The sequence below is a fragment of the Cyrtonyx montezumae genome, unplaced genomic scaffold (assembly GCF_038088225.1).
Source record: "Cyrtonyx montezumae isolate F1298 unplaced genomic scaffold, pur_monq_1.0 scaffold_20, whole genome shotgun sequence".
NCBI classification, from domain to species: domain Eukaryota; kingdom Metazoa; phylum Chordata; class Aves; order Galliformes; family Odontophoridae; genus Cyrtonyx; species Cyrtonyx montezumae.
Genome location: NW_027071937.1, coordinates 9,926,472 through 9,941,519, shown reverse-complemented (window position 1 = coordinate 9,941,519; position 15,048 = coordinate 9,926,472). Strand labels below are relative to the sequence as shown.

Sequence of the window (15,048 nt, the reverse complement as noted above, 5' to 3'; positions counted from 1 at the left end):
GCACAATTCCACAGCTGGAGAAAGGGAAATTCAACCAGCTGTTTTATGCTAAGGAACAGCATCTCCCCAAAGCTGAGAAAAGAGTGATGTCTAGATCACACTGTGTTCTCAGAGAATGCACCGCTGCTCAAGCTGTTGAAAGTGGGTCCTGCACCAGTTATTTCTTGTGATCTTTGACCTCTTCATGGTTAAAACTGTAGCAATTAAGAGATGTTAGGTGGAACAACCTGGCAAACCTCGCAACTCATAGTGTAAGGCACAATATGTAGGGAAGTTCTCCAGCATACTCTTCCTCTCTGATGTCCAGTCTGAAGCTGAAGGGTATGTGTAGAGAATGACTGGATTAAATGGACTGTACTTAAAAAAAAGCAGAAACTGCTTTTATTAAACAACTGCCATTTCAGGGCATTTCAGCAGCCAAAAACATCAAAGATTTAGCAGGCATCTCTCCACTATAGGGAGACTTCACCCCTCAACAAGGAAAAGAGTGATTTTGACTTCATATTGTGCCCTGGAAGAACACACCATTCATTGTGCTGTTGAAAGTGGGTCCCCACCCATGTTATTGAGAGGATTCATTTATTTTCCCCATCTACACTGCTAACCTCTTGAAAATATTCCTGTATTATATGTTTCTATCCTGCTAGATTTTCTTCCTTTACATTTCTCCCTTTCTTTTCTCCTTCCTCTTTCCACTCTTCTACATCATTTCTTCCCTATTCAATTTCTTCCCCACGTACCTTTGCATTGCTCTTTGCAATTTAGAGTGGTGGTATTAAAGGAAATTAAGTGGCTCAACCTGAAAAAGCTCTCAACTGAATTTCAGGCACCTAGAGCAGAAAAGCCCACTGGCAGTCTGTTGCTCCCTGAGGACTGCAGAGTGGCACATCCAAATCCACAAGCTATTGCCTGGACTGACAAATTTTGACCTTGATTCTCCGCAAATACCGCTTTTCTTCAAGAAGAGACTTTTTGGTCATTTCAGCAGCTAGGGAAATTGTGACTTTTGCCAGCTGCTTTCCCAGATGGATACACTTCACTCCACAGCCGGGAGAAGAGAGAATTTTGGCATCACACTGTTTTCCCATAGAATGCACCTTTCCTCCTGCTGCTGAAAGTGGGTCCCTACCCCCGTTACAGAGAGGATTCTTTTCTCTTTTCCATTGCTACCTTCTTTAATCAATTTTTGTTCTGTCTATATCTTTCCTGTTACATTTTCTTCATTTTCTTTTCTCTTTTCTCTCCTTCCCCCTTCTTCTTTTCAAAATAATTTCTTCCCCTTTTCTAATTTTTTCTCCATGTATCAAATCAGTTATCTAAACTATTCTTTGTACATTTCGCAGTTAGGAGTTGTGCTATTGCATGTAGTTACCCGTGCAACAGGGCTAAGCTCTCAAATGCAGCTTTCAGACATCTTGAGCAGGAGCGTTCTCTGTCAGTCTGTTGCTCCCTGATGCTCGCATAACTGCGCATCTGACTCTGAGAGGTATTGTCTGCAACCGACAAATTTAAATCGCAGTTCTCCTCTGATGGTGCTTTTCTTTGTGAACAGACTTTTCAGGCATTTCAGCAGCTAGAGAATCATGACTTTAAAAGCCAGCTTCATTCGCAGATGGATTGGCTTCTCTCCACAGTCAGAAGAAGAGGGATTTGGAGATCACTTCATGTTCCTGTAGAATGCACCTTTCCTTATGCTGTTGAAATTGGTAATCCCCCAAGTTAGTGAGAGGTGCTGTATGCAGCCAAGGTATTGCCGTATGCAGCCAAGGTATATTATGAGAGGTATTCATTTCTTCTCTCTTCTCCATTCCTGCCCTCTTTAAATTATTTCTGTGCTGTGTAATTTGTTTCCAGTTACATTTTCTGAGTTTTCCTTTCTCCTTGCATTTTGTTCTTCCAACATCCTGTGTTCAAATATTTCCCTTCCTTTTTTCAAAAGTTTCTCCGTGTATCCAGTTTTCTTTTCTCTGTACATTTTGAAATTAGGAGTACTGCTAATTAGAGATTAAATCACCCTGGATAAGCTTGCCAATCTTTGTGTGAGATACCTTGAAATGGAAAGTCTGTGTGATTTCCAGGGACCATGTTATTGAGTGTTCTGATGTGTTGTAGCATGTTATCACATGTTACTTTATGCTACTGCATGTTCTGATGTGTTATAGTGTGTTATTCTGTGGTGTTGCAATTTATTGCATGTTATACCATGGTGTTGCATCTTAGCACGTGTTGTGATGTGTTATAGCACTTTATTCTGTGGTGTTGCATGTTATCACATGTTCTGATGTGTTATACAGTGTGACTGCCAGGCATCACATGTTATTGCATGTTCTGATGTGTTATAGTGTGTTAGCATTCACCTGGTTTCTCTGTGGAATCCGTGGTGTCCACTCACAGTCCCCGTTGGCCACTTCCATCCCATGGAGGCTCTTCTACTGCTTTTGCAGTGAAGCCACAGCCACTCATTCACATTCCTCCAGGGCCACTTCTGGCTTACAGGGCTCTACTTCCAGTTTTGCCATGTTAGAAACACTCTAAATCAAGAATTTTGGGTTAGGCAAAGATCTCAGTGACAACAGCAATTTTATTCATTTTTGCAATAAGGGGTGCACACCCCCTACTGACAAGGGGGAAATTGTGCAACTCATCAGTGAAATCCATTCCATTATATGCCCTGGGTTTGATGCAGGTAAACCTGTCCTGGCACTCATTGGTTGAGCACATCAGGCTCACAATCTCCCAATGGGATTGCTACATTATATTTCCATACAATGTCTGTTACTAATTCCCCCCATATTCAGGTATGTTCTGTACTTTACAACAGTAGGAGGACAGTAACTTCCATAATTATTCACTAGTCCTGTCCTGTACCATGTTTTCCCCTATCCTATCTAATTACCTTTCCCTAGTGCCCATGCCAGTTTTACCTAGGGTCAGAATGCCCCAGTCTCAACTTTACTCTGTTCGACAACTTACCCATGCTACATGTAGAAATACTGGAAATTTCCACTGCAAAAACGCAATCTACTTCTCACAGCTATGAACAGAAGTCATCCACTCACAGTCTCTGCCTTCCAATTTTGGCCCACAGGGCTCCATTTCTGGTTTCATCGTGCAGTCCCTGCCACCCACTAATGGTCTGCATCAGCCACTTCCAGCCTGCAGGACTCCACTTCCACTTTCAGCGAGGAGCCCCAGCCACCACCTTCCAGGCCCCTTCACCCACTAGTCTTTTTTGTTGCACACTACAACTCATCACAATGAAGAAGACTTGATCTAGTACTTCCACCTGAAGTTCAGTTTCTACTGTTGATTTTGATACTGTTCCCCATAAACACAGCAACTCTGATTGATTACTGTACAGACCCTTCTTTCCTTTATTGTAAGAAAATTTTAGGCCATTCTATTCTGCAAGACTAATTCACTCAAAGGCGAGGTTTCTCTACGCCAAGCCTGAATAGCATCTCAAATCATTGGTGGTGCCTGATGGGCTGGGAGGCAAGGTTAATTTTAACCCTGACCCAAAATCTAAGCTTAATAGGAGCTCTAAAGATAACTATATTAAAGCACAATGTAATTCTAAACCTAACCCTTAATCTGCAGGTGCTGCTATCCCCCAAGAATGGGCCGCAGCTATGGGCACTGCAGTGTGTCTCCCATGGCACCACCCAGTCCCAGGGTACAGCTGTCCTGCAGGCACTGACCTGTAAGTACAGCTGTAATAGTCACAGGTCCAGCTGTTGATACACAATGTGATGTGTTGCCCTTTATTATTCCCCATCTTACTTACCCCCATGGTCAGCACCAGCAGGCAAATGGGTTTAACATACAATGAAGACAATCCCAGAATGAGGAGCCAGCAGAAGGTGCAGATGTGCTTCTTCATCCTGGGTGTGGAAATAGCTTCCAGGAGGGCTTTCTCAATCCTCTTTCTAGCAATGGAAGTGATGCAGTTCCTGATAACAGAGACACCCGAGGGCACAGATTCATATGCTGCACCCCACTTCTCTTCGCAATATCCCAGTGCTGGAGCTGTACCCATGTGCCACAAAAGCCTCCTGGGTGCCTGGCCCCTCTCCAGCTCAGGATGCCTCATGTCCTCCCAGTGGCATCCCTTCTCCTGCCTCAGTTTCCTCATCAGACTGCATTTGGGATGAACAGGGGAGACCCCGGGGCACAGGAATGGGATGAGAGTGTAAGCTTGTCAGTATGGCTAATCTTGTCTGTTAGGAACATCTTGAAGATTAGCTTATCTATCTAATGGGAGAGGGAGAGTCAAGATCTCATGACCTCTTTAGATCTCTCTCCAAACACATAGTGTACATAAATTACATCAGGGATGCTTTAGTTCTGTTGATGTGCATGATGAGGCAAAAGGATTCCCTATTCATCCATGTCATATTAAAGAATGCCTGCTTCTTAATGTCACATTAGTCCTAAGGAGTTTTATTTGGGCTGGGGTTTGTCCGGCAACAGTTTTGGTGTCCCAGATTGGACACTGATTCCAAGCCTCAGAGGATCCAGGGATTGCAGGAACCCCAGCAGGCACAGAGAGGATTCTCAAGGAAGACCTATGGACTGTAGAGATGAGGATGGTATCGGGGTTCCTAAGGACATCCTTTCTGGAATGCATGTTGAAGCACTGGAAAGAATTAGGAGGGAATCCATACACCAAAAGACAGCTGGGGGAATACTGCAGTCATTGTTGATCACTGTATGTTTTGGAGGATTTGGATGGTGTAGAAACAAGGGGTTTAAATGTATTAATGAATGGAGCATGGAAATTGTATAATAACTGGGGGAGAGCAGAGACCAGACAAGCCCACAAAGAAGGAAGCCTGACCACTGCCTTGATTCAGGCTCAGGGAAGATCCAGAGAAAAGGAGATAAAAGCAGAGAGAGGAGCTGGGTTGGCCTACCTCCCTCAAAAGCCGGAATGCCCTTGAATAGGGCAGTAACAGCGCTGTAGGTGCCACGGCACTGGGCACGGGCAGAGAGAATACCCACTAGCCAGGGCTTCTGCCCCTCCAGCATCACTTCCAGCCCATAGTGAACAATAGAGGAGGACAGAGGAAATCATTCCCAGCTGAACTGTCTGCTGAGAATTATTTCCTCTGTCCTCCTCCATTGTTCACAGCTGGGAAATTGAAAAGTGGACTTTTTGGTGGACATCAGAGCTACATATTCAGTTTTAAATACACAGAGTGGTAATTTTAGTAGTAAAAGTGTAAATGCTGTTGTTGTCACTGTGAGGCAAGAGAACCACCCATTTTTACAACCTTTGAAATTCTGATTAGGGAAACAATGGCTAAAGTATCAATTCTTATACATGTCAGACTACCCTGTCCCTTGGTTAGGGAGGATTTGTGGAGTAAGTTAGGGGCATAAATAACCTTCAAGGACAGAGAAATCCAGGTCCCCAAATACAAAGCAGAAGAGAGAAAAGCCTTGTTGCTGATGAAGTCCCACCACAGGCAGAGGAGGTACCAAAGGAAGTGGAGGATGCAGTAATGCCTCTGAACCGGTGTAGTGAGGTCTTGGGATGCTCAAAGCAAGCTACACCAGTAAAGATATTATTGAAATCAGAAGTTAAACCAGATAGGCAGAAGCAGTACCCAATAAAACTAGAGGCCAGGCAAGGGCTTTCAGAATGTGAATCTGAGTACACACCTAAACTATTGGTTAAGAAACTAAATGGGAAAGGGTACAGGTTTCTAGGATCTGAGAGCAGCTAATCAGATCATAGAGGATATACATCCTGCAGCAGAAAGTGTGTTTTTATTATTAAAAGATGGGCAAGTGAAAGTGGAAAAAGAAAAGTAAAGAAAAGGAGGGAAGAAAAAGGAAAGAAAAGCAAGTCACCACTGCAGATCACATGATGTCTTGAAAGTCCATTCTCCTATTTCTAGGGTGGTCAGGATGTGGTAGGGTGAGTACTGGCAGCTGTGTAGTTGGCCGTGCCTTTGATGCCGTATGATGGTTCCTTCCAATTGAGTCAGGAACTGCTGTCAGGTGGAGAGTGTCCAGTATCACATGCTGGGCACATGCTGTACCACCATACTGCTTCCTTCCATGGTGGTCATGTCTGGGGGGAGGGAGACCCGACACCACCTTCAGCAGAACAGCTAACTCCTGGCTTCTCTGTTGCACTTGTGTACAGCATGTGTTTGTTATGCACCTTTCACAAAAGTGTGACAGTTGAGGTTTTGTTTTGAGGCCTTCACAAGACTGTTACAGTACTGTTTCTAGTCACCAGTTAGCTGCAAGTCCATCTCTTAGGAGAGTGAGAAATCACCATGTTACAGTTCTTTATGGTGTTTTCACTGTTTGAGCCAGAAAAAAAAACAAAACATAATTTCATTCCTATAACTTCCTCTATGCCTTTCCCTCCTCATGTCCCTTCACCCCTTCCCTTCTGACTCCCCTTCCACAGCCTCCTTCGGCTACTCACTCCCCTCCCACCTTCACCTTTCCCCTTCCCCTTTCAGTTGCCATTCTTTTCCCACTTTTCCATTAACCCTTCCACCTTCCCCTTCTCCCTCCATTTCCCCTTACATATCCCTTCTCTTTTCTTCCTCCTCTTCCCTTACCCTTCCTCCTTCCTTTCCCTTCTCCTCCTCTTCCTTTCCCTTCCCCTCCATTTCCTCTTCCACTTCCTCCTTCCCCTTCCTGTTCAACTCCCACCTTCCATTTACACTTACCATTTCCCCTCCTCTTCCCTTTCTGTTCCCCTTTTCCTCTCCTCTTCTTTCCTTTCCCCTTCCATGTACCCCATCACCTTCCAATTATCCTTCCTGTTGTTTCAACCCTTTACTTCCGCTTCCCCTTCCACTACCCTTTCCCCTAACCATTCCCCTCCTAGCTTTCTTTCTCCTTCTCCTTCCCATTCCCTTTCCACCTTCACCTTAATTCTTCCCCATTACTGTCTCCTTCCCCCTTCACCTTCCTCTTCCCTTTCTCCTTCCTCTTATCCTTCTCCATTACCCTTTGCCCTTCCCATTCCCCCTTCCCTTCCCCTTACTTACACTTTGCCTTTCCCCTTATTCATTCTCCTTCCCCTGTTCCCTTCAGCTTCCATTTTCACCTTCCCCTTGTGCTTCACCTTCCCCCTCCCTTTCTCCTCCTTCTTACTTTTCCCCCTTACCCTTTGCCCTTCCACTTCCAACTTACCTTTACTCTTAATCACTCCCCTTCCCACTCCCTTACCTTTCCCTTCCATCTTTTCCTTACTCTATTCCCTTACTCTTCCCCTCTGTCACAGAGTTATTTCTAGATCTGAGCCCATGACAGAGACACACACACAGGAAAAAAAAAAAAAAAGTAGAGAGAGGGAAAATAAAAAAAAAAACTGCCCCGCCTTTTGCAGCGCAGCCCCAAGTGATGCTGTGTGTTCTGGGAAAGGGGTAAGGGTACGGAGATAGCAGAGGGGTCTGAAAAAAAAACCAACAGCAATGATCTGAGGAAGAAAAATAATTTAATAAATAAAAAAAAAATTCAAACAAACTGAGAGAGGCAATAGTATCCAAGATACAAGATCTTGCGTTAGTAAAACTACAGAGGAAGCACACCCACTATTCTCCAAGGCAAAGCCGAGAGAGACCCCACAGCCCAGAGCAAGCTGCTGGCTTCAGACCAGGAGTTCCACTGCTCTCCTTCTGTCCACCAGAGCATTAACTTCTTAACCCCCAACATGATGTTCTGATGTGGAATACCGACAGCAAACATCACAAAATCACAACACCTTCCCATTCCCTTTTCCTTTACTTTTCCCTTTCCCCTTCCAATTTCCCCTTGCCCTTCCCATTCAGCTCCTACTTTCCCCTTCCTTTCCCATCTCCCTTCCTCTTCCTTTCCATTCCCCTTTCCTTCCTGCTTTACTATTATCCTTCCCCTTTCCCAGCTCCTTCTCTTGCCTTTCAGTTCTGCTTTCTGTTTCCCTCCCCTTCCCCTTCCACAACTCTCTCCCCTACCTGCTCCCCCACACCTTTCCCCTTCCCCTTTCCTCTTCTCCCTTCCCTTTCCCCTTCCCTTTCTTCTTCCCCTTCAACCTTCCCCTTTCCTTTTCCTATTATCCCTTCCCTTACCTGCTTACTTTCCACCTTACCCTTCTTTCTCTTTGCCCTTCCCCTTCTATTGGTCCATTCCCACTTTTTCCCTTCCCTTTCCTTCTCCTTCCTCTTTTCCCTTCCACTACCTGTTCTCTTCTCACCTTCCCCTTTCCATTTCCCCTTTCATTTCCCTTCTTGTCTTCCCCTTACCCTTTTTCCTTCCTTTCCCCCTTCCTTTCCACCTTCTTTTCCCCCTTACCTTTCCCTTTCTACTCCTTTTCCTCCTCCCCCTTTTCCCTTCCCTTCCTTTTCATTTCCCCTCCTGTTTCACTTCCCTTTCCTTTCTTCATTTCCCTTTCTCTTTCCACTTCTCCCACCCCCCTTTCACCTTCTCTTTCCCTCTCCCCTTCCCCTTCCTCCTTCTCCACCTTCCCCGTCCCCTTCCTTTCCCCTTTTCCTTCAATGAATCCTTCCTCTTCATTCTTCCCCTCCACCCTTCCCTTTCTCTTCTCCTCTTCCCTTTACCTTCCCCTTCTCTATCCCTTTCCCCTTCACTTCTCCTTCCTCCTTTTTCTTCCCCTTCCTTATCCTCCTTCCCCATCTCCATTCCCCTGACTCTTTCCCCTTCACCCTTCCTCTCCCCTTTCCTTCTTTTCCCTTCCTCTTCCCCCTTCTCTTCCTTTTCCTTTCCCCTTTGCCTCCCCCTTCCCTTCTCATTCCCCTTACTCTTCCCTGTTTCTTTGCCCTTCCTCTTCCCCCTTCCACTTTCTCCTTCCTTTTCCATTCCCCTTCCTCTTCAGCCTTACCCTTATTCTTTGCCCTTCCCCAGCTGCCTCCACTTTGTCCCCAGCTTTGTCACTACGATGCCATCTCCATGTCCCCAGTGCCCTCAGTGTCCCTATTGCAGTGTTCTCACTGTCTCTCCAATAAATCACTTTGCAACAGCCCCACTGTCACCCCCCATGCTGTGACCCACATCCTGTATCACCGTGGCTAGGAGGTGATGTGTATGTCACTCCCCCTCGGGGTGACTCATAGCTGCCAGGAACCTTACATATACGTTTTTTTAGAAGGGACAGGAAGTATCACCCCCAACTTGTGGAGCAATGACACATGAAGGGTGATGGTGGGGGTGGGGATGTGGGGGTAGGAGGTGTTGGAGTACACACCACAGCCGGGGACACAGCAGAGAGGACAGGTGAGTGCCAGTGTCCCCATGTTCCCTTGTCCCCATATACCCATGTTCCTGTGCCCCTATTTCCTAATGTCCATATGTCCTCATATCCCCATGTCCCCACAGCCCTATATCCTGATGTCCCCATGTCCCCATATTCCCCCATATACCCATTACCACTTGTAGCTATGTCCCTATATCCCCATATCCCTATGTCCACGCCTCCTCGTCACTGTCTCTATTTCCCGTCTCCATATCCCCATATCCCTAAACTCCTGTGTCCCCATATCCCCATGACCCTGTTCCCATGTCCCTACCCCCACTCTCTCCTCTACCCCCTCCAAGACTGCACCCCCATGGCCTCACCACATTTCCCCCCTGCAGCTGATCATCATGAAGACCACCCCCCACTGTTCTGCCTTCTCCATCCTCCTTCTCCTCCATCATCTCCCCACCATCTGCCCCCAGTGCCACCGTGCCATCGGCAAAGCATGCCACGTCCCCCCTGTCCCAGGCACTGACATTCTGGGTTCAGGTCTGGATGTCACCACCATGTCCCTCACCGAGGGCCAAGTGTTGGCCATCACCAAACCCACCAGCAGGCACTGCACTGTCTGCTTGAACCACCTCCACAGAGGACAGTCCCTCCTTCTCTACACTGGTGTTGGCAAGTGGCGTGCAGGGAGTAAGTGCCAGCGGAGGTCCTCAGTGGCCACCGGCAGCCAATCCATGAAGAAGCTGGTGGCCCAGACAGAGGAGATAGCACGGAATTGGAAAGTGGGGCTGGAGGCAGCCCTCAGCCCTGGGGTGGGGACAACCCTGGCTATGGCCGGCTCCCACTCACGAGTGGCAGAGTTTGGGATGCAGAAGGAGCAGGAAGACCGCTACTCATACACCAGCACCGAGCTGCGCTGCGTGCACTACAGGTGGGGCTCTGGCTCCCTCATCCCTTCTCCGTTCTTTTCCATCTCTTCTCCTCCATCTCCCCCAGCTCTTCCATTTCTCCTCTAGTCCTCTTCCATCTCCTCCTTCTCCACCATGTCCTCCTTGTGCTCTTTGTCTTCCATCTCTCCTCCATTTCCCACTTACCCTTCTTGTCCTCCGTCCCCATTTCTCTTCTCTCTCCTCTCCCCTATCCCCTCATCCTCCACATCTTCCTTGTTCTTCATCTCCTCAATTCTTCCCTCTCTCCCATCTCCCCCATACCCCATCCCCACCCCCTCCCTTCCCTCTCCTCCATGTTCTCCATCTTGTCTTCTCCTCTCCTATATCTCTTTCATCCCTCCACTTCCACTATACACACCCCTCAAATACCCCCAGAGCACCCCATAGCCCCTCCTAAGAACTACATAGACACTCCAGCACCCCACAGACCTCCCAGTCAACCCATAGACACCCCATATACCACATAAATCACTCCACAGTTTTCTCCAAAACCCTACAGACCCCCCCACAACCCCCTAAGTCCCCTCCAAAATCCCATCGATTCCACACAGTCACTTCATAGACCCCCTCAAGCATACCAAGGAACCCTTCCTCCACTGACTCTTCCAATCACCCCACAGACCCCCCCCCGGATCTCCCTGTAGCCTCCCCATAGACTCTCAAACCACCCCATGGACATTCCACAGAATCCCATAAAACTCCCCCACAGACCCTTTCAATTACCCCTTAGACCTCCATAGACACCTATAGATCCCAATCACCCCACACAAAGCTCAGTTACTTCATAGACTCCTCATAGGCACCCCTCCAGCACCCCATAGACAGCCTACAGATCCCTCATAGAGCCCACAGACATGCCATAGACCCCACCAATCTGTCTATAGCCCCACTCCAGTACCCCATAGATTTCAAGGACTCCCCCATATACCTTTCAATCGCCCCATAGACACCACACAGACCCCACAGAATCCCCCATAGGAGCCTCCAATCACCACATAGACATCATAGAGGCCACAGACACCCCATAGACCCCACCAATCACCCTATAGACATTTCAATCACCTCATAACCTCCACATAGATCTCTATTAACCCCAAAGGCACCATAGAGCCCCAGTGACTTTCTCCCTCTTTCCCCCTCTACAGGATCTGGGCTTCACACAATCCCAGCCCATCCCCTCACTTCCTCCACGCTGTTCGATCCCTCCCACCCCACTTCACCCCCACCACCGCCCCGGATTATGCCAACCTCTTGGCTGCATACGGCACCCACTATATCAACTCGGCCCAACTGGGCGGGCTCCTCCGCTCTGTCACTGCCATCCGCTTGTGCCAAGCCGCTGTAATGGGCACCGGCACCCAAGAAGTGGCTGATTGTTTGCGTGCAGAAATGACCGCCAACATGAAGTCAGTCACGCTCAGTGCCATGTCCAGAGCATGCCACAAAGCCCAGTCAAACAACAAAGCCCACAGTGCATTCAATCAGCTCTTCAATGAGAGATTGGTGGAGGTGGAAGGTGGTGAGCAACACGGCGACCTCCTCTATGGTACACCAGAGGACTACACTAAGTGGTTGGCCTCCCTGCAGCGCCTGCCTGGTTTGGTCGCCGCTGATGTCAGGCCCTTGCACACCTTGCTGGCCCACCAAGAGCCACGCCGGGCAGCACTGAAGGCAGCCATCAGTCACTACATTGCATGGAGAGCATTGAGGGTGAACTGCAGCCATCAGTGTGCCAGTCACGGTACAGTTGGGTTGTGTCAGTGTGGGTGTGCAGCTAACAGTGTGGTCAATGCCGACTGTTGTTCCAAACACCGTGGGATGGCACGGGTAATAGTGACAGTGTTGGAGGGCAGAGGGTGGCATGGTGACGTTTTCACCGCAACTGATACATATGTGCAGTTGTACTTCAGTGGTCACCGTGTACGGACAGCAACGGTGTGGAACAGCAATCAGCCCAAGTGGGGTGCGCAGTTTGATTTGGGGTGGGTGACGCTACACCCGCACCAAAAGATGAAGGTGGAGGTGTGGGATCAGGATGATGGGTGGAATGATGACCGCTTAGGGGTGTGTGAATTACTGGTGCAGGCCACAGGCAGACAAGAGCACAACATTGTGTGTTTTCCAGGAGGTGGTCACCTGAAGTTTAGCTACAGTGCAATGTGTGGGCCAAGTCTGGGGGGTCCTCAGTGTTCAGAGTACATTCCACAGCCCCCAAAAAGTCAGGGAGGGCTCTATCGGTTGTCACAATGGCCACCAAAATCTGGAGGTGGCAGCCCTGTGGCATGGCCACAGCATGAGGAGGGAGTGGAGAAGATGGAGAAAGAGGAGGAAAAGGAGTGGGAGAATTTCTGGGAGGTACTGGGGGCTTCTGAGGACAATGGGACAATGGTTGAGGGTGAGGACCACCAAAATCCATCACCAGATCTCTAAAATCCATCATTCAACCCTCAAAGTAAGTGGGTCTCAAGAAGAATCCAGATCCACAGATTTCATTTTCTCACTATGGGGCAGCTTCTCCTGCCCCATAACCTCCACGCTTCATCTTGATGGTGGACCCTCTGGTTCTCCAGGCCCAGCTCCCACCCCCCAAGTTCCAGTGTCCCACCACCTCTGGTATATTGTGACTTGATGGGATCCATACATTTCCCTCTCCCCTCAGCTATGGGCAGGATTAAATGCTTTTTGCTGCATCCCCTCTGACTTGATCCAGTTTCTTGGGGTACACTATACAGCTCTATGGGTCCCTATGGGGCATTATAGGGCTCTATGGTGCTATGGGACTCATCGGGCTATGTGGGCTACAGGTCCCTCTACTGTGGCCTTGCCCACCATGGGACACCCTGATGCCCCTCCCCATCCCATTATGGTGGTGGACATGCAGAGGCGTGGCTGTGGCACCACCCCTTCTCCTACTGTCTGCGGAGCAGAGGGTTTGGCCATGGGACTGTGGGAGATATGGGGCTCCTATGGGACCAAGGAATGCTATCGGGCTGCTATGAAGTGTTGTGGGGAAGCAGTCTGGGTGCGCTATGAGGCTGGGGGAGGTGTGGAACACTATGAAGAGACATGGGAAGAGGTGCCATGGTGAGGTGTGGGCGGAGTCATGGTGCAGTGCCACCCTTCCCCCCACAGCTGCCCCTTCCCCACAAGCTGTCCCTCAAAGGGGGAGGGCTACCATGACAGGGGGCAGGAATTAGAGGCAGGTGGGCGGGGCTGGACACAGAGGGTGTGGGACATTGGGACCCATAGAACCCCATAGAGCACAGGGTGCCTCACAGAGTCCCATGAAGCCCCACAGAGTCCCTAAGGGATCCAGAGAGTCTGATTACATAATCACAGGACTGTAGGGGTTGAAACAGACCTCTGGAGACCACAAAGGCCATTCCACTAAAGCAATTGTGTACAGCAGGTTGCCCAGGAAAGCACCCAGGTTGGTTCTGAGTATGTCCAGAGGAGACTCCACCAGCTCTCTGGGTAACCTGTTCTGTCATCCTCAAACTACAGTTTTTCCTCACGTTCATATGGAACTTCCTGTGCTCCAGTTTGTGCTCATCGCCCCTTGTCCTGTCTCTGTGTACCACTGTGCAGAGCCTGGCCCCATCCACTTGACTCCTGCCCATTAGACACTTACAAGCACTGATCAGATCCCCTCTCCCCTTCCCTCCTCCAGCTGAACAGCCCTCGGGCTCTCAGCCTTTCCCCATCAGGAGGTGCTCCAGGCCCCCACCATCTCCGCACCCTGCACTGGGCTCTCTGCAGCAGACCCTGAGCAGAACTAGACTGCATGACCAGCACTCCCCTTTTACTGCTTGGCACAATGCTGTGCATACGAGATATCCCTTTGACCAGCCAGGGTCAGCCGTGCACTTCTAACCTTCATGTGATATGCTGAAACATCCCTGGCTCTATGTGAGCACCACTCAGCTTTGCACAAAGGACTCTTCAGTGAGTGAGGTGGGCTTTCTAATTTTTTATCTCCTGCATGTGGAAGAGCTCTGCCCTTGAGAGCTGAACCTGATCTTCCTGAGAGTGCATTGTGGCTCATGCTTCTGAGCTCACATTGGCCTGAGGAAGCAACAGGGCAGAAGCAAGGACATGGCTTTTGTACAGGAGGGTAGTGTCCCCAGTGCGTCCTGCCTGCCAGCCAGGAGTAGATGAGCCCTGTCTGTGTGCCTGTATTTGTTCTTTTGGACCAACATCAGCAGATTAACCCTATCCACAGAGGCCACAAGCAATAAATAAACATTTGTGGGATAATGGGGCTCTAATGCTTTGGGATGTATAGGGGGAACTCCAAGAGCAGCTAGAAGCATCTGGTGAAATGGAGTGAGGTCCCAGAGAATGTCAGGGTCCCAGTGGATACAGGATTTCCCCAGAGATGTCCCAGAGACAAAGGGGATCCCAAAGGACATGAAACAGGTTCCAAAGAGAACAGAGATGCTGGCACAGTCTAAAGCCTTTATTTCCTTGGTGGGATCCCTGAGGCCTTCTAAGGTGTTTCTTGCCCCTAGGAGAGGCCCAGGGAGACCCAGAGACATCTACTGCTGCCTCCTATGACAGAGACTCTAGGAGCAGACACACACAGGCATTAAGTATGTTGGTACAGGGGGCATGAGAAGACAGGGCCCAGGGCCTCACGCTAGGGAAACAGGAGATACAAGAGGCCCTGGGAACAAAGAAGGGACATAAGTGAGCTGAGGTCAGACAGTAAAGCTGGGGAGACATGCAAACATGACACAGAGGGTGACAAAAGCTACAGCTTGGCACCAGAGGCAAGGAAGAGGGATCCTAAGAGCATAGGGCAGAAGGAACAGGTTAAGAAGCTGGCATGAGGCACAGCAGGGACTGGGAACACAAGGGATATGTATCACCAGGAACACAGCA

At 49.0% G+C, this 15,048-nt stretch overlaps 1 protein-coding gene across 1 annotated transcript; it reads left to right on the top strand.

The window, feature by feature from the left end:
• Positions 1–8,480: 8,480 nt before the first annotated feature.
• On the top strand, positions 8,481–12,715 carry PRF1 (perforin 1). Its single transcript, XM_065737725.1, has 3 exons — positions 8,481–9,243; positions 9,604–10,145; positions 11,310–12,715. Exons 2-3 carry the CDS (start codon positions 9,613–9,615, stop codon positions 12,592–12,594), a joined length of 1,818 nt encoding a protein of 605 aa, XP_065593797.1. The 5' UTR covers positions 8,481–9,243; positions 9,604–9,612; the 3' UTR covers positions 12,595–12,715.
• The last annotated feature ends 2,333 nt before the right edge of the window (positions 12,716–15,048 follow it).

Coding starts and splice junctions, on each gene's coding strand:
- PRF1 (XM_065737725.1), top strand. CDS start 9,613: ATGAAGACCACCCCCCACTGTTCTGCCTTCTCCATCCTCCTTCTCCTC. Junction 10,146..11,309: donor CTGCGCTGCGTGCACTACAG/GTGGGGCTCTGG, acceptor CCCCCTCTACAG/GATCTGGGCTTCACACAATC.